The sequence below is a fragment of the Mustela lutreola genome, chromosome 5 (genome assembly GCF_030435805.1).
Source record: "Mustela lutreola isolate mMusLut2 chromosome 5, mMusLut2.pri, whole genome shotgun sequence".
Lineage (NCBI taxonomy): Eukaryota > Metazoa > Chordata > Mammalia > Carnivora > Mustelidae > Mustela > Mustela lutreola.
In genome coordinates, this window is record NC_081294.1 from 48,173,987 (window position 1) to 48,192,449 (window position 18,463).

An 18,463-nucleotide genomic window follows, 5' to 3' on the forward strand; every position below is an offset into this window, starting at 1 on the left:
TGCATTGGTTGTAGAAACCCTTTCTATTTTACATGAACTAGTTTTACATGAATGAAAGAGTACAAACACAAAATATAGAAATTACAAAAGACATATCAACGTATCATGAACAGGTTACAAGTATAGAATATAAAACCATAATGAAATACTTTCCAAAGGTGACCCACCTACAAAACAATCACATTAAAATAATGTGCACATTTAAACAGATGTCTCACTGCCACCACAAGGGAATAGCTTAAATAATCATTAAAAACAAAAACAACAACAAAAAAAAAAACCCCACTGCTTTCTCAGAAAAAGGAGAGTTGCACCGTAAGCTGAAGGAATTCGAACAATAATTCACAAAAGATTATCACTGCTATGAGTGAATGAGTAAATGAGTGACTTGGAATGACCTCTGTAACTGTGGTCACCATTACTGAAGAAATGACACAGAGAATCTACAAGCCTAAAACATTTCTGACTCATATGCTTCTCGGCACAGATTTTCCAGTGAAAACAGACTATGAGCCCTCCTCAAGCTTGTGAACCTTTCGACCAAATGATCCAGCTTTCCTTTTCCCCCACTTCCCAACTGAGTCCCAGAAAAAGATGGTGGAAAAAATCTTAAAAATTGCTGCTCTGGGACATCTATCTATACTTATCTCCAGAAGGATCCAGACTTTCTGAATAGAAACTGGAAACAAAATTGTGTTCAGCTTAATTTTTCAAATTTATATTTAAATGAAAATTGAGTTTAAATGAGAATGGACATGATGGGGTACCCAAAAATCAACTAAGGAGGCATTGACCTGCTTGGAACTTCTGCCTCGGGAATTCCAAATCTAGAAGAAGTGATATGCAGATAAAACACAGTCCTGCTATGTTTTTCAGTCTCAAATGGTCAAGGAGTGCCCCTGTCCTGGGGGTCTCCTGTGGAAGAGCTGTGGAGGAAAAATGCTGAGATGCTTCTAGGAGCAAGCTATACATCCGATCTTATTACACTGTTTTTAATTAAGTTACCACTTATCTCCTGGGCTCTTTGTAGTAGCCTTGTAGGGGTTTGTTCCCCTTTCTGCCAACTTCCCCCTTCCACATAATTGACATAGAAGAGATTCTACTCTGAAAACCAGGATTCCAGTCCTGGCTTGCTGCCAGTCTTGACCTTAAATCTAGCTTAACCTAGTCTTCATTTCTTCCTATGATCAGGAAGACAAACAGGAAAACAGTGCTATAATGCTTAAATCTAATTTTCTATTACAAAAAAAAAAAATAATAATTCCAACAATTATAAAATCACGTAAAGGACAAAGTCTGTCACATGACCATTTGCCCCTGTGGGGTAGCCGTATTAATTTTGGTGTATTTTTCCAGATTTTTTTAAAGGCAAAAGAAAAAATGAGCATCTACTACATACATTGTTCCAGAATTTTTTTCTTTTGTTTACAATATAGTGTTCTCCTCTAACAAGTAATATAAACTCCATGAGAGCAGGAATTTTGTCCGTTTCCCTCACTGCCGTATTTCTAGAGAGAAGAACAGTGTCTGGCACAAAGTAGGTACCAGTAAATGCTCAATGACTGAATGAATGGAATGAATCCACCTTATGTCAGATCAAATGAGTTCTGTGGGGTCAAGGATAAGTCTGTTTGGTCTCTCTTTATGACCTCAGCACCAGAACATCTGGCATATAGTAGACATTTAAATATTCATTGAATTAGGAAAACAGTTCAGTGATGAATTAACACCACTTAATTCTTTTTAACTGCACCAGCATGTTGACATCACAATAACCAACGATTCCCCAGGTGGTGAAAAGTCTCTTACAAGTACTGTTGCAATGATCATCCTGGCTACATTACCCTTGTTTAAAGATTTTTGTAGGATAAGAATTTCTTTCTGCTGGGGAAACCATTGAGTCGATCTCAATAAGTTCTGAAATCCCTTCCCTCTAGAATTTCATAACTTTAAAATACTTATAATTAATTCTTAGTCTTGTATGAGAGCTGCTGCCTATCAATGCAATGCAATGCCTATCATTGCAAAATGATCTCCCTTATATATCTCCCTATAGAAAGGCAGTACTTCCCAAAACTGTCTAAATGCAGCCTGAACATTATAACTCACACAAGACTGTCAGAAAGATTCCTAGAAACAAACAGGCTGCCTATATCGTTGGTGACCAACATTTTCTGCATACAGCATGGTAGCCGTTTAATTATTACGTGGGGAGGAGCAGTTTTAAGGCAGCAACAGGACTTTATTGTTGATTATTTATGTGCTGAGGAGGCTCAGCAGAAAGGGGGATACAGGGGTACCTGGATGGTTCGGTTGGTTAAGTATCTGACTCAATTTTAGCTCAGGTCATGATCTTAGAGCTCAAGCCCCACATTGGACTCCGTGCCAGCTGTGGAGCCTGCTTAAGATTCCTTCTCTTCCTTTTCCTCTGCCCCTCTCCAGAAAAAAAAAAAAAAAGAAGAAGAAAGAAAGAAAGAAAGAGAAAGAGAGAGTGAAAGAGAGAGAGAGAGAGAGAGGGAGAAGAGAAAGGGAAAGAGAAGAAAAAGAAAAGAGAAAAAAGAAAGGAAAAGAAAAGAAAAAGAAAGGCGACACAGACAAAAGAGTAACAGGCTTCCAAAGGCCTGAGCTGGGAATGAAGCTAAGAAACAAACACCACCTGGGATCAGGTAAGGGCAGATATGGGATCTTAGGACTATCTGTGTGCTCTCTGGAAGAGCTCTATGTAAACCCTACAATGGAAAAGACTTTGCAGAAGGCTACCTTTCTTAGGTTTTTTTCACTCCAAAGATGTTTAATAAATTTCTGTGAGGTGTGAGAGCACTGGGCAGGTAAAAAATGGGTAAAATAAACCAAGTCGCTACCACCTTGAAATTGAAGCTGAAGAAGCACAGTCTTTCCCTCAAAGAACTTGATGCTGATCTAGACTGTTGGAGCCTTTTGCCTTCTTTCCACCAGAATGTGTGTCCCAGTTACCGCTTCTTCTTCTATAAAAGCAGAGCTCCAGTTCTCTCCATAAATGGAGAAGTTGCTGGGAGATGTTTCCCGTTGAGTGCACCCCAGACAAAACTTGGCAACACACAGGAGGCCCACTTCCTTTTTCTCTGGGAGCTCCTGCCACACCACAGGACCTGCTGGGCAGTCTACCTAACTGGCAAAGGAGAGCTCTGCAGTGGTACTTACTGTTAAAGAATCAATATTCAGAGAAGAAGCACTAGTCTTGAAACTCAGAGAGAACATTCGAGACTCTCTCCTCCTCCAGTAGCTTCTTAACTTTTTATAGATCACAGATCTCTTTGAAAATCAGCGGCCCCTTTTGTCTTTCTGTCCCCAAAAAGACACGCACGTATCTCAGCACATAATTTTCCCTATATTTTCAGGAGCTCTGTTGATCCGTCATGTGACTGAATTTCCTGGCATTTCGGGGACTGCATATTAAAAATTCTTACTCTATATAAAAGCCCATTTGAGCTATAATGTCCCAATTAGTAGTCTTTGAGTTGGGTAGCCCTGATGGCTGAAACACAGAAGTCATGTTGTGCCAACTGCAGGGCAGGTCACCGTTCCCTCCCTCTGGGAGCTAATTATCATCAAAAAGTGTAAAAACTCTGCTTGGTGGCCATGGACAGAGTCTCTAAAACTGATCACTTGACACATTTCATAGTTTTCAAAGATGACAATATGCTCAAAAATGACGTCGTGGGATCTGGTGGCACTTAAAGGGTTAAACCTCTAGGTTGTCAGGATTGCTGCTCGTTGTTGACATAGCAGTAGTATTCGTATGGATCTTCCATTTCATATATGTTCTCCTCAATGACATAGATGTTTTCCTGCGAGCGCATTCCTTCTGCTCCTGTGTTTGCTAACCCCAAGGGAGGGGGGCTGCCCAAAGTGAGGAGGCTGTGGAAAGAAATGTCCCAGTTGAGTTCAGCATCTCCTGGGTAGCACAGAATACAGTTAAGAGGACGAACAAATGTAGTACATGATCCCCAATCAGGTCCTAACTAGGAGGAAAAGGCCATAAAACAGCAATAAAATAACATGTGGAATAATTAAGGAAATTTGAATTCATCTTCATTTTCTTAAGTACAAAATTGGCATGGTTTTATATGGAGGGACAGACTGAAGTCTTGAGGTGAAGTGTGAAGATGCCTGAAATGTCCTTACAAATGGTTCAGGAAAAAACTGTGTATATAAACAGAGAAACAAACCAAGCAAGTATGTCAAAATGTTAAATCACAGGTTTCATTGAAAGGTTCTATGGTGCCTTGTATGGTAACTTCAGTTCTTCTATGGGCTTGAATAATTTCAAAAAGAAAAAAGTATGAATATGTTATGGACCGAGTCAGACTTGAGTTGGAATTCTATCTCTGTCTCTTACCAGCCATAGTATCTTAGACAAACTGGGTGGTTGGTTGTTTCTTTTTTCACTCACTCAATCAAGAAATATTTAGGATGTTAGACACTATTCCAGGAAGCAAGAAATGCTGCAGTGAACAATACACAAAAATCCCATGGAGGTAGCGTGTTAGTAAACTTCGTATCTCAGTGTTGTCATCTGTAAAATGGGAATAATAAGCATTCTATTTCACAGGGCTGCCATAAGGAGCATTTATTCGCTCAGTCATCAGATAAAGTGCCTACTAAGCATCATGTTCTCTATCAAGAGGTAGGGAAACTAATGTGGCAAGAGTGCCCTAATTTTCTATGGAACTTACATATATAGATAGAGATGAACGTTAACCAGATAACTTTACCAAATAATTTCAACCAAATAATGAACTAATTCATGTAAATATTACCTATGTGTAGTATCACATTTCAAATTTCAGCTCTAATAACAAATCTTCACACAGAAGATAGAAAGCCAGTGATAATTAAATATTTTATTTGGCCTTATTTGACTTTATTACTATAGATTATCTGTCTTCATAAATTACTATCTCTACTTTCTCTAAAATTATTCATGGTCTAGATAGTATTCAACGGGCAGAGTCTTTTTTTTTTTTTACACTTCATTCTACCCATGTACCAAAAATCAGTACATTCCACTAGAAGTTATTTAAGCTTTATGTATTTAGCATGGAGGTATGTGCATGTGTGTATATGTATTCATATACACATAGTTAAAAATGGATACCAAGACTGCAGTATAATAGACCAGTAGATCTCAACCCTGTTTCCACGTTAGAATCACCTGGAAATTTTTTAGAAAAACACTTATGCTTAGGTCCCACCCCCAAAGATTCTGATTTATTTGCTCTGGGGTTGGCAACAATATGTTCAATGCCCTAGATGATTCTAATAGGAACATAAGTTGAGAATGCCTGGGCTGATCTATAAAAGCCCAAGAGTAGATTCTGGGTTTCTCACTCACTTTTGTAACCCAGTAGCTCAATCATCGAAGGGTCAATTCATTGAAAAAAAAATTATTATACAGAAAAGCATTTCCTATCAATAGCAAGATGAATTCTACACCTTAACTTTAGGCCATGAAACTAGAGAAATCAAAAAGAAAAACAGAGTAGCATGTTTAATTAGTATTGCATTAATCCATGCCTAAGGTAAGAAAGAAGTCTAAGTTTAAATCCTAGGGCCGGACTTCTAAGAGCAAAGCCATCTTAGCATAGGGGCCTCCAACATTCTCACCTTCCCCTACAACACCCATTATTCTTACCTTGAGTTCTGTAACTTCTCTTTGCTATAAGAATACCCTAGGTAAAAAGTAGAAGGAAAGTCAATTAAAAATATTCTCATGAAACAAAAGAGATAAGAAATAAAATGAACTCACTGGAGGCAGGGAGTGTTTAGGGAAATCTGGTCTCCTTTTGGATTGAAATAAATCAAACTATCAATGTGTGTCTTGATTTGTTACACAGACTATGCTAGTAAGTAATACAGATGCATTTCTTACATTCGGCAAATATATGGAGCATCTACTATGTGCCTGGTAGGATGCTAGGCACTGGAGATGCAAAAGTGAATTGTGATCCCTGACTTCTTCAAAGTTGTGTTCTAGGGAGGCAGGCATTTAAATAATAATTTCAAATTGTGGAACTAATAAGGCTCTAGAACAGATGATGGAGAGTGTGGTCAGGAAAAAAAACTCTCAGAAGAGGTGAACTTCAAGCTCAGTTCTGAACAAAGAGAATGTGTCAGCCAAGTGAAGAGCCAGGGGGAGAATTCAACCAGAGGTGGTAAACCCTGGTAACCCCTGGTAAAGATGATGGGGGGTTCCTGAAACTGAAATAAGGGAGTGGCCCAACATAAGGTCTGAGAGGTATGCTGGGGCTAGCTCCAAAGGACCTTTTACATCATAATCAAGATTTTGGAATTTATTCAAAGACCTATTAGAAATAATTGGAGAGCAGAAATATGAGAGCTAATTTGGGTTTTAAGATCACATTAGCTGCTGTGTGAAGAGTAAATTAAAAGAGGCATAAAAAAAATGGAGAAGTGAGTAGAGATCATGATGCCTCAGATCAGAGGAAGGTGGTGACCAAGAGAGATGAGAATAATGAATGGATTTTACATGTATTTTGGAGAAAGTCTGCAGGAATTAAAACTGAATTTTGTGTTAAGAGAAAACAGGATTCAAGGATGGCCTCTGGCTTTGACTTAAGCAACCAGATGGATGGTAGTGAAACGCTATAATGGGGAAGATCAGAGAGGCAGAAGTTGTGTTCTGGGAAGGTGGAATATGGACTCTAGACCTCCATTTTGGACATGTTAAATGTGGGAGACATCTAAGTGGAGGTATCAACTGTACAGACACTCTGACTTGTAGAGGGAAATTTAGGATGACATTTAAGCCTGTCGAAATATAGATCACCTAAAGGGTGTATAAGAAAGGGAAAGGGCCAGCCCTGAGGAGTATCAACATCTAAAGGTGAAGCAGAAAAAAGAAATAACAAAAATGACTGAAAAGTATTGGCCAATGAAGTAGGAGAGTGGTGTTCTATAAGCCCAGAGAAGGAAGACTTTCTAGAATGAGTGAGGGTCGATTTGATTAAATATTGCTGAAAGATTGATGACAATGAAGACAGAGGTGTCTACGGGATGATTCTAGAGAAAGGGGTAAAAAGAAGAATGAAGTCTTGGCTAAGGCAAAGAAGGAATAGGTCTTTGATACTTCATCAGTTGAGTGAGAAATGAGGGAGATTTGAGTAGTACTGAGGATGGATGTTCATTGCAAAGAGAGCACTAGAAAGATACAAGATTGCTAGTTGTATTGTTGCCAATTAATGGCTTTGATATCCTGACTTAAACACCTGTCACCTTGGTTTTAAGATTTTCTCCAGCAACTTCTAGGGAAAATATCACAAATCAAACATGACTTTCCCATCTGTTCTTCTAGGTAACCATGTCTTTGGAGTAATAAAGATGTGGGTACAAAGTGTCAGACTTCCCCCAATGAGAAGAAACCTCACTTCAAACCTCTTTACACAGACTAGAACGGCCCCTAATATCCAGCCCATGGCAGAACTCAAAAAGGTAATGAGTGCTATTACTGCTCTTTATCAACTTGTAGGCTTTACATCCTTGTGATCAATCCATGAACCCCCACCCCCGCTACCTCTCAGTAAACTCAGGTAAGTGTGGATGGGGAGGTTTTTTCTTTGAACAATCCATTTACCAATAATGGCAGAATAGCATAATGGTGAAGAAGAGGAGAATCTTGTCTTCAGATTCCATATCTATCAATTAACCGTATGACTTTGGACAGCACCTTAGTTCTCCATTTGGTAAATTGGAATAATACTAGTATCTTTGTCAGTAGAGTAATTATGAGAATTTAATATGCATAAAGCACTCATCAGCTTTAAGCCACACAACTAGGGTGACCAATTCATCCTGATTTTCCAATCTCTGTCCCAATTTTAGCACTGGAATCCCACATCCTAGGAACCCCATCATTTCCGGGCAAACCTGGGACAGCTGGTCACCCACTATGCAGTCCATGTTTAAGTAGAGTAGGAAAGGCTGTTAGAATGTACTAAGCCATGGAGTATAAGGCCTTAGTCTCTGCCCTCAAAGAGAAGAGAATATATCATAATTACAACAGTGTGTGAGGCTTCTGGGGTGATGCCATTGGTTGAGTCTTAAAGGTCGTGATAGACTTCCATGTTGAAATTCATCAAGTTGGACATACTTTAAATATGCAGTTAAAGTATAATAAACCATAACTTAAGAAGATTTTTTAAATAAAAATCACTTAAATAATAATGTGTGTACAAATGCAGTGAAGGAGCAAAACACAAATGTACAAATCCTGGCCCATGACCCATCGGAAACAGGACTTGCCACCTCTCCCTAAAGACCTATGCCTGAGGAATAAATAAGATAGGAAAATGCACAGAAAGAAATGAGTTTTGTTTTTGTGCTTCCTAATAAGCCTAATTCATGATTTAAAGAGGTTTTTGTTCTTAGCCAAAGGTAAGAGACTAGGTGCTCGAATCAGCCTGCTTGGGTCTGAATTCCAGCTTTGCCTCTTAGGGATTCTGAAACCGTGGCAAAGTGACTTACTCTCTTGTAGCTATACTTCCTGCATGATAAAATGGTGATAAATACTACCTACTGCATAAGATGGTGATAATAAAATGTAGGTAAAAACATTTAGCACAATGCCTGCGTATTACATGGTAAGCACTGAGTAAAAAATAGCTATTATTATTGGTAGGTTTGGGAGGACTACAGGGTGTTCAGTTTTATCACCTTCAGGTATAAGTATAAACTTATATTTCTATCTAGGTTTGTGTTGGTTCTTTTTTAAAATTTTTATTTATTTATTTGAGAGAGAGAATGAGAGAGAGAGAGAGACAGAGCATGAGAGGGGGGAGGGCCAGAGGGAGAAGCAGACTCCCCACTGAGCAGGGAGCCCATTGCGGGACTCGATTCCAAGACTCCAGGATCATGACCTGAGCTGAAGGCAGACACTTAACCAATTGAGCCACCCAGACACCCTGTTGGTTCCTTTTCTAACATCAGAGGGAGAGAGAAGCAACATCAACCAACTTACATGTGAGAATTAAAGCACCAGTGATAAGGAGAAGAGCCAGCCCGGCGGAGACCCCTGCTCCAATGTAGACTCCCATTCTAGTGGTCGCACCAGCGTCTTGTAACTCAGTAGCCCACGTGGGTATTTGCTATGGAAACACAAAGAGAACTGTAGCAGGTGGCAGGAAACCAGTTGTGTGCTCAGCCAGTCTCATGACTTGTGCATCAGACCGTCCCTTTCATAGCACCACAGGAGGGCAGGGACCTTGAGACGTCTCTGATCTGTCTCCTTGCAGACAGGCCTTACACCCCCAAAGAAAGCAATGAGCATACTCTTCACAGATAGTAAGGCAATAAAATGTGTCACTTCTATGCTGTTGGGGGCACAAGGAGCCCTTAGTAAATGGACTCCCCTCCCGTCCCAAATAAAAATGGGCTTTAGAGTGGAACTCCATTCATTCAAGGGCCCTGGTGTTCCAGAGAGTTTCAGAGCGGTCAAAACTTGGTGTCTTGCAGAGAAACCCCCATATTCACAGAAAGACAGTGATTTAAAAGCCAGACCTTTACAGCCAGACAGTCTTGGGTTCAAATCCCAGGTCTCCCACCATCATATAGACTCCTTGGAAAAATTAAGTGATAAGAAATATAAAATGCTCAGCACAGCGTTAGCAGTGGTTACTATTATGGCTATCGCTCTGATCCACTGAACTGTTTGTTTAACTGAGATTCAGAAAATTCTTTTGCTTCCAAAATTTTAGTCCATGTTCCCGTTTAAAAACAATAATAGGGAACACATTTAAAACAAAGAAGTCAAAGAAATTAAATCCTGCACTTATTCAATAAACATGTACTACAGGAGTGTTAATTGCAAGGTACTGTGCATTAAATACTATAGATATACAGAGGTACTTAGAGTCAGTCCTTGGTCACAGAGAGGGGCAAACACAGAGTGCTGAGCCTTGGTTGTAAACACACAAGTAGGGGACTTGGTTAAATGAAGGCAGACTCCTGGATATGTCCCCCCAAAATTTCTAAGTTGCCACTATAAGCTTGCTATCTAGGGGATTTCCTTTTACTCTGAGAAGGTGGGAGACACTAAATTTGTGGTTAATTAAAATATTGATTTCTTTATAGGTGGATATAGAAATTCTTGGCTTACAATATTCCTGACTGCTGTCTTGTCATATAGTAATAAATTTAAATAATCTTTTTCATTGGGCTTGCCATGGAAATGAGAAGAAATACACTCTAGGGAGATGGAGGGTCTTTGAACCCTCCACAGGGTCATACAGTTGTGAAATAGGAGAAGAGGGACAAGAGAGTAGTGCTTCCTCGTTTTGGTTTTCTGACACTTACTACGTGCCAGGCATTTTACGTATATTCCCTTATTCTACCCTTACAACAGGCCTATGCAGTTGGAACTGGCATCATCAGCCAAGGGCACTGAGGCTAAGGGAGACTAAGGCATTTTTTTTTTTCCCCAAGCAGAGAGCAAACAAGAAGGACTAAAGCTGAACTTTCTTTTCTCTGAGTTGAGCATGAAGTTAACACACATATACACATGCACACACACACACAGGCATACAAATGCACTTACAGTGTGTTCCTTATCATGGAGGCCCTCCAGTGTCTGAGTCTCTGCCATAAAGAGAAAAAAAAAAAGCCAATAGAATGGTCAGGAATTTTTTCTTTTATCTAACTTTTAAAAAATCCTAAAGACACCTATAATTTTATTTGAAATTAAATCTACTTTATACTCATCACAATAATTAATCACAAGACCAATAAAATTTTTTAAATACCTGCAAAGCAATTTTAGGGTGACCAAATTTTTTTTTAAGATTTTATTTATTTATTTGACACATAGAGAAATCACAAGTAGACAGAGAAGCAATCAGAGGGAGAGGGGGAAGCAAACTCCCCACTGAGCAGAGAGCCTGATGCAGGGCTTGATCTCAAGGACCCTGAGACCATGACTTGAGCCAAAGGCAGAGGCTTAACCCACTGAGGCACCCAGGTGCCCCTAGGGTGACCAAATTTTTTTAACCAGATAATGAACCCAGCTCTTTAGGTGCAATAAAAAGGAGACCTCTGCCAGGAAGACCTCTGTTGAATATATGCTTTGTTGTGTCCACAGGGCCCCAAAGAGGACTGCAGAATTCCAACAACATTGATATCACTCAAGCAGGCGTTATATTTTAATTAGACTTTAAAATATAACAGAAGTTAATTTTCTTGAAAAAGTTTAACGTTTACTCATTAAGAGGGAGACAGGGTATTTGGTTGCCTAAAAATGAAAATAATAATAACAATAGCTCTAATTTACCATGAACAGACATTGTGCTAAATTCTTTGAGCAAAGTATCTCATTTAGCATTCAAAACAGTTATCCTAAAGTAGGGACTATTAGCTCCATTACTTAGATGAAGAAGCTGAAAATTCAGAAGGGAACAGACTTACTCAGGGTAATGGAGCTTAGTGAATAACAGAAATGGCCTTCCGGTTTAGGTCTGCATGGCTTCAAACAGACACTCCCATGCTGCCTTCAACAACCCTCACCTTGGCACGGTCACTTCCAAGTGGACACACTGCCCAGTTGCCAGCTCACCTTTTTTTCCTTCTTACCCATTTACTTATTCATCTGTCTATCTATTCGATGAACATGGTCTACACCCTTACTCTATACCAGGCATGGGGTACAGAGCTGCCAACAGCCTGGGCACAGGCCCTGACCTCACAGATGCTGCCTTCTAAAAAAATCAATATAGAATGTCAGCTTTGGGGAACTTAAGGATGCCTGTTCATGTCTCTGGCTGAGTCAGAGGCTCTGAAACTTTTTAAATGTCATGGCCACTTTCTAGAAGCCTGAAAGCCCAAGTCCTTTCATATAAAACCCCTGGTTTAATAAACCATGATTTTAATATTAAAATTTTAATACTCTCAGCCTGAATACATTTTTTAAAAAAAGGAAATAAAAGAGATTCTCTTCCACTTGCCTCTGCTCTTATTACTACCCAAAAGGAATTTAAAGTATAAAAACCACATTGGTGGAACTGCTAAGTAAACATGAATCTAACCACACACAAGATTTTCTAATGTAATTCCAGTTTCTGCTTCCCTGTAATTATTTCTCTTGCTCTAAATGGTAAGACTGACTTCCCCTCTTTAAAAAAAAATCAATTTACAGTGAAAATAACCCAAGAGTACTGTTTTATTGATTATCACAGCTTAATTTCATATAGATAACCATCAACCAAGGTGAGTAGGACAGTTAAAAAAAATATGCATTAGTTTTCCTAGAGAACCCAAGACTTGGCTGGAGTGGAGGGGGCTTTGAGGGCAGGATGAGATGGTCTCAGAAGCATATAAATCTATCGTTACCATCTAGCACGTATTACCTGCCACACATGGTGCTTAGCACTTTATTCACATATCTTTCAATCTTCACCACAATATAGTAGTACTGTTATTTTTCCACTTTTCAAAAGAAGAACCTGAGTCTCAGAGAGGTACTTGGCATAAGATCACACAACCAGTAATTTGGCAAACCTGAGATTCAAACCAAGTCGATCTCCAGAGCTGAGGACTCACCATGACCTGGCTCCACCTCCTTCAGGTTGAAGAGACATGACAATGTTTTGTGTTCAAAGCATGTTTAGCAGCTTCCAAGACCCTTGGAACCTTTACTTATTAAGGCTCCACTCCACTTAATAACAAACATATTCAATGTACCCACATTCCACATTAAAAGAAAAGGTATGTATACCTACACCAAGTTGACTTACAAGGGGAGACCCCATCGTTGTTGCCCTAGAGGAAAGGAACTAAAAAGTAAAAACTAAAGGGAAAAGGACTTGTTTATGATATGGACAACCCTGAGGAAATGCACTAGCTCAGGAGGAAGGTGTGTGGGCATACAGTGAATGCCCACTTGGCAGTGACATTGTAAAGAACACTGGAGCCCTGAATGGGAACATGGACATCAATAAATATTGACTAGGGTTAATTACAGGGAAGCAGAACCTGGATTTACATTAGAAAATCTTGCGTGTGGAATCTCCACACTGTTCTCCAAAGAGGCTGCACCAACTCGCATTCCCACCAACAGTGTAAGAGGGTTCCCCTTTCTCCACATCCCCTCCAACACAGTGTGGAGATTCCTCAAGAAATTAAAAATAAAGCTTCCCTATGACCCTGCAATTGCACTACTGGGTATTTACCCCAAAGATATAGATGTCATGAAAAGAAGGGCCATCTGTACTCCAATGTTTATAGCAGCAATGGCACGGTCGCCAAACTGTGGAAAGAACCAAGATGCCCTTCAACAGACGAATGGATAAGGAAGATGTGGTCCATATACACTATGGAGTATTATGCCTCCATCAGAAAGGATGAATACCCAACTTTTGTAGCAACATGGATGGGACTGGAAGAGATTATGCTTAGTGAAATAAGTCAAGCAGAGAGAGTCAATTATCATATGGTTTCACTTAATTGTGGAGCATAACAAATAGCATGGAGGACATGGGGAGATAGAGAGGAGAAGGTAGTTGGGGGAAATTGGAAAGGAAAGTGAACTATGAGAGACTATGGACTCTGAAAAACAATCTGAGGGTTTTGATGGGGTAGGGGGTGGGAGGTTGGGGTACCAGGTGGTGGGTATTATAGAGGGCACAGGTTGCATGGAGCACTGGGTGTGATGCAAAAATAATGAATACTGTTATGCTGAAAATAAATAAAAAATAAATTAAAAAAAAAAACCAATAGGGGTGCCTGGGTGGTCAGTCAGTTAAGAGTCTGCCTTTAGCTCATGTCATGATCTTAGGGTCCTGGGATTGAGCTTCATGTTGGGCTTCTTGCTCATCAGGGATTGTACTTAATCCTCTCCCTTTGCCTGCCACTCCCCTTCCTTGTGCTCTCTCTCTCTGTCAAATAAACAAATAAAATTAAAAAAAAAAAAAAAAAAGAAAACCTTGTGTGTGGTTAAGATTCATGTTTACTTAGCAGTTCCATCAATGTGGTTTTTAAATTCCTTTTTAAAGGAATTTTTAAAATCCACTTTAAATTCCTTTTGGGATGACGGTTGTCATCTTGTTTCACCATATTTAATGTTCTCCCTCTCATAAGAGATGTTGGCTACCAATGACTAAAGAATCACCAAAGATTAAACCAGTAGAGAGCTGAAGTTAATACTTATAATAATAACTAATATTCGAGGGTTTTCTGTGGGCCAGGTATGACACTGAACATTTTGCATACGTTGTCACACTCAATTTTTACAACAATCTTAGGCAATAGGTCCTGAGAAAACACCCAAAGTAGAGGTAAGAAAATTGAGCCTCACAGATTTTGAGCAATTTTACTTCACACTCACAAAGCTAGTATGAAGGGCTGGTAGCGGAGCCCCAGCACTGAGGTACTTAACCACAACCTCATTCTGCCTCCAGATCTTACTGGCAACATTAAAGACAATAACTGAGTACATGCTGTGATCAAATACTGGGCTAACCACTTGAGACACCCTTTCTTAGTTAAATCTCACAAGGTGGGACTTAGGAGGTTTCTGAGATTAAAATATGGGACCTACCCGTTATTACCCTTATCTTACTGAATGGAAGACTGAGCTCCAGAGAGTATAAGAAGGACCAGAAATCTGACAGGAGACATTTAAGATTAATCTCCCTGCTCAGTGAAACCCTCAGTCTGCTCTTTTGACCCTATCTTCTCTACCAGGGCAGCTTGAAGAAGTCCTTGCTGAATTACTGAAAGAGTTTAGCTGCTCTTTCCAAGGCTGGAATCGAAAGAGGATGGGCTTCATTCTAGTTAGAAGAGATTCTTGAAATCTCCAGGTCCAACCCCAAACACAAACTGGAGCCACTTCATGCCAAAACATCCCAGTCTGGGAGTCAGTTGGAAAATAAAGGCAACGCAATGAGTTTTTCATTAGACTAAATGTATTTAATTTAAAAGCATGTCTTTTTTAATGCAATAATGGCATTAGTAGAATTTTTTTTTCTTATTTGGAAAAATATGTGGATCACCACAATTCTGTTTTTAGAGGCAGAGGGAATTTTACTAGGTCACAAAAGTTAAAGTCTCCAAACCTCTCTTTGGACAAAACAAGAAGCAGAGATCCAGGGAAGTGAAAGTTTTCAGCCCGGGTCACAGAGGTACTTGTGACTAATTCTGAAGCCTAGCTCAGGGCTCCTTTTTCCCAGTAGAGGTTTGTCCTCACCTCCCCTCTCCCCACACACATCTCACTCAAGTCCACAGGGACGTTCAGGCCTCCACTCAAACCCTTTTCTCGTCTCTTTCTCATACTCAAAATCCTCTGAACTCTGAAAATACCCAAAGGCTTCGTGCTACGCCTCCGGTATCATTACCTGTGCCACGTCCCTTGGTGGTGAGCACCCGTGGAAAGGCTGTGGTGAAGTCTGTCCATGGAGTCCGAGCAGAGGTGACCTTGGCTAATATCAGAAACCAACATAAGGATGCAGCCCTTCTGAGAGCAGAGAGCTTGTGGCAGGGAATCAAAGGGGCAGCAGAAAAAATACGAAATGCAACAAATAAAGAGAAGCACATGGCCAACTGCCAAACCTACCTGACACCTTCCTTGAGCATGTACGACACTCCTGAGGTGTGGGGCAGAGGAGTGTTACAGTCATCACTGCCACAGTCTAATCGTTAATGATGGAACTAGCAGCCACCCAAATGGCCATGCTAAATGTTTTTCACAAACACCTCGTAAAATCCTCCCAGGGGGGCTGTGTGGTAGGAATTACCATATTTCATAGAGGAGGAGTTCACAGAGTTTAAATAACTTGCCCAAGATGGCAGATAGTTAAGAGGCAAAGTTGGATTTTAACTCTGCTCCATCAGCCACACACTGTATGCTCTATAAATCTTCAAACACATGAGCACAGGTACCTGACTTGTACACCATCTGACGGTTCTCGATCCTGGCTGCACGGTGAGGGGGATAATCATTGAAGGTAGACTTTGTAAAATCCTAGTGCTCAGGACTCTGCCTCCAGAGATGCTGATTTCTGTGGTTCATGGGTGGGGACCAAGGAGCTATGTAGGTCTTTAAAAGCTTTCCAGGTGATTTCAATAAACAATCAGGCTCTTGAACCACCAATCTTGACCTTTCCTCCCATTCTATAGATCCTGTCCATGAGTTTTAAAATAGATGAAGGGAGTTAAAAGTGGCTGGGCATCGCTGGTGGAGTCTGCTAAACTTGAGGTCTTAGGGACAGATGGACAAGCGGGGCTCTAACTGGAGAGATCAGAAGGGCGACCAATCAGTATATTTAATATTACCTGCAGGTGATTTTATTCAAGAAGGCATGCAAAGGTCCACTCACCTGGTTTGATGACCAACTCCAGGTTTAATTTTTTATCATTCATTGGGCCTGGGAACTGGATCCGGCAGCAATAGATCCCACTGTCGGCTAGAGTCACGTTCTCTATAGTCAAGGACACATCTCCTTTGTGGATACTCCTCTTCAGATGGTATTTGTTGGATGTCTGATATTTCAAGTTCCTTCCGTCTGTGCTGAGCACCATACTATGACATTCAAACACCGGACAGGCTCCCCTGCCCCAGCAGACAGGCACAGGATCCTCAGAAGGGTTGGGAGTGTAGGTGCAGGGCAGATCAGCATTCTGACCCACTTCAGCTACGTATACCCCTTCCAAAGACCCTGAATAAAGAGGGAAAGAGAGCAAGACCCAAGCAATGAGTGAGTGAGGTTGGTCCATTTCAAGAAAATTGCAAGTAATGCCTTATAGAATAAAAAGGAAACCAGTGCAACTGTCCCATTTGGAGGATGAGTCATTATGACAATGATTCTCAGACTTGAGGAGCATCAGAATCACAGGGAAGGCTTATTAAAACACAGATGGGTGGGCTCAACTTCTAGAGTTCCTGACTCAATAGGTCCGGGAGGGGGGTATATGAATTTGAATTTCCAGCAAGTTCCCAGGAGCTGTTGAGATGGTTGGTCTCGGAAACTCACTTTGAGAACCAGTGCCCTAAGAGAGAATTGTGGTCCAGCCCTGTGAACACTGGAGGGCAAGGCTGATGGAAATAGATAATCAGACAATGAGTCATTGTCAGCCGGGAGAACAGCTCACCAGTCTGGGCTAGAGGGCTGCTTGCTCATGGATGAAAGGCAGTTAACTTGATATAAAGATCTCTCTCTCTCTCTTTTTGGTTTTTAAAGACTTTACTTATTTATTTGAGAGGGAAAAAGAGAGCACAGCAGGGGGAGTGGCAGGCAGAGGGAGAGGGAGAAACAGGCTCCCCACTGTGCAGGAAGCCTGATGCGGGGCTCCATCCCAGGACTCTGAGATCATGACCTGAGCAGAAAGCAGATGCTTAACCAACTGAGCCACCCAGGCGCCCCTCGCTCTCTTTTTAAGCCCTCAGCACATGATGAATAATAACCACTGGCTGAATAAGAAGCTTGTGTGTTTGAAACAATTCACAGGCTATCGTGAGGTTTAAAATTAATTGCCTTTGCATATATATATTAACAAATATATATGTATATAAACAAATATATATATATAGTAAAACATTTGAACAGTGTAAAAGATATATGAGAAGTATACTCCCTCTCCCTGCTCCTTCCCGTTTTCCAGTTCCCCTTCCCAGAGTCCATACGTTAAGAAGCATTCACATATTCCCACTCCCTGCATCACACATACACAAATAGAAGTCTGATACACGTGTCCTTCTGCGCCTTCTTGTTTCATCTGACCTTCGGATTAGAGGCATTCCGTATCGCTGTGTGTCGTCGGCCTCCCCTATTTGCAGTGTAGATCACAGCTCATCTACCTGCTCCCCCGCTGGTGGACACTGAGGTTCCTTCCAAACTTGCTATTGGAAACATTGCGATGACCATCCCTGCATCTTGATCGTGTAGCATCCAATTGTGAAAGCCAATGGCCAGACTTACCTGTGAGTAGCAGCAGCCACAGCAGGACACAGTCGAAGGAAGGAGGTGAAACCATGGATTCTGAAAAAGACAAGTCAAATAATGGCTCTCTTTTGCTTTGATTCTCCAGTGACACTGGAAAATTAAAGAAATCGAATCTCCTCCACAATGACAGGAGCAGGGCTCACTGTTCGCAACTGCTGGCCCAGCACATCATGGCATCTGACTACCCGTCTTCGCTCTGTTATTGCTGCCAAGTCCACAGTTACAACTAAGGAAACTCCAGTTCTCTGCCCTGCTACACCACAGACATCCTGTCAGTCTTTGGTATTTACCCCTTAGTATCAACCAAGAGGAAGCGACACTTGGAGGAAGCAAAGTGTCTCTCAGCCAAGAGAACTCTCAGCAAGTAGAGAGGCTTCAAGCTTCTCCAATGAAACAATCCCCTGTGTGAAACGGGTGGCATGTGGGTCCAGCTGGTTACCAGGGGACGCAAGGTAGGAACACAGCATCTGTGCATTCAGTCC

The 18,463-nt window shown here is 40.8% G+C and overlaps 1 protein-coding gene across 3 annotated transcripts; it reads right to left on the minus strand.

Moving 5' to 3' along the window:
- Positions 1–4: 4 nt before the first annotated feature.
- HAVCR2 (hepatitis A virus cellular receptor 2) lies at positions 5–18,276 on the minus strand. 3 transcript variants are annotated; one of them, XM_059174141.1, is made up of 7 exons: positions 17,958–18,271; positions 16,359–16,697; positions 15,378–15,461; positions 10,592–10,632; positions 9,017–9,143; positions 5,675–5,711; positions 5–3,897 (listed from the first exon to the last, which is right to left on the minus strand). In XM_059174141.1, exons 1-7 carry the CDS (start codon positions 18,010–18,012, stop codon positions 3,738–3,740), a joined length of 843 nt encoding a protein of 280 aa, XP_059030124.1. In that variant the 5' UTR covers positions 18,013–18,271; the 3' UTR covers positions 5–3,737. The 3 variants fall into 3 exon arrangements, with proteins under 3 accessions (XP_059030124.1, XP_059030125.1, XP_059030126.1); XM_059174143.1 differs by lacking the exon at positions 5–3,897 and adding an exon at positions 3,920–4,555 and having other exon boundaries at positions 17,958–18,276; XM_059174142.1 differs by lacking the exon at positions 15,378–15,461 and having other exon boundaries at positions 17,958–18,274.
- Positions 18,277–18,463: the final 187 nt, after the last annotated feature.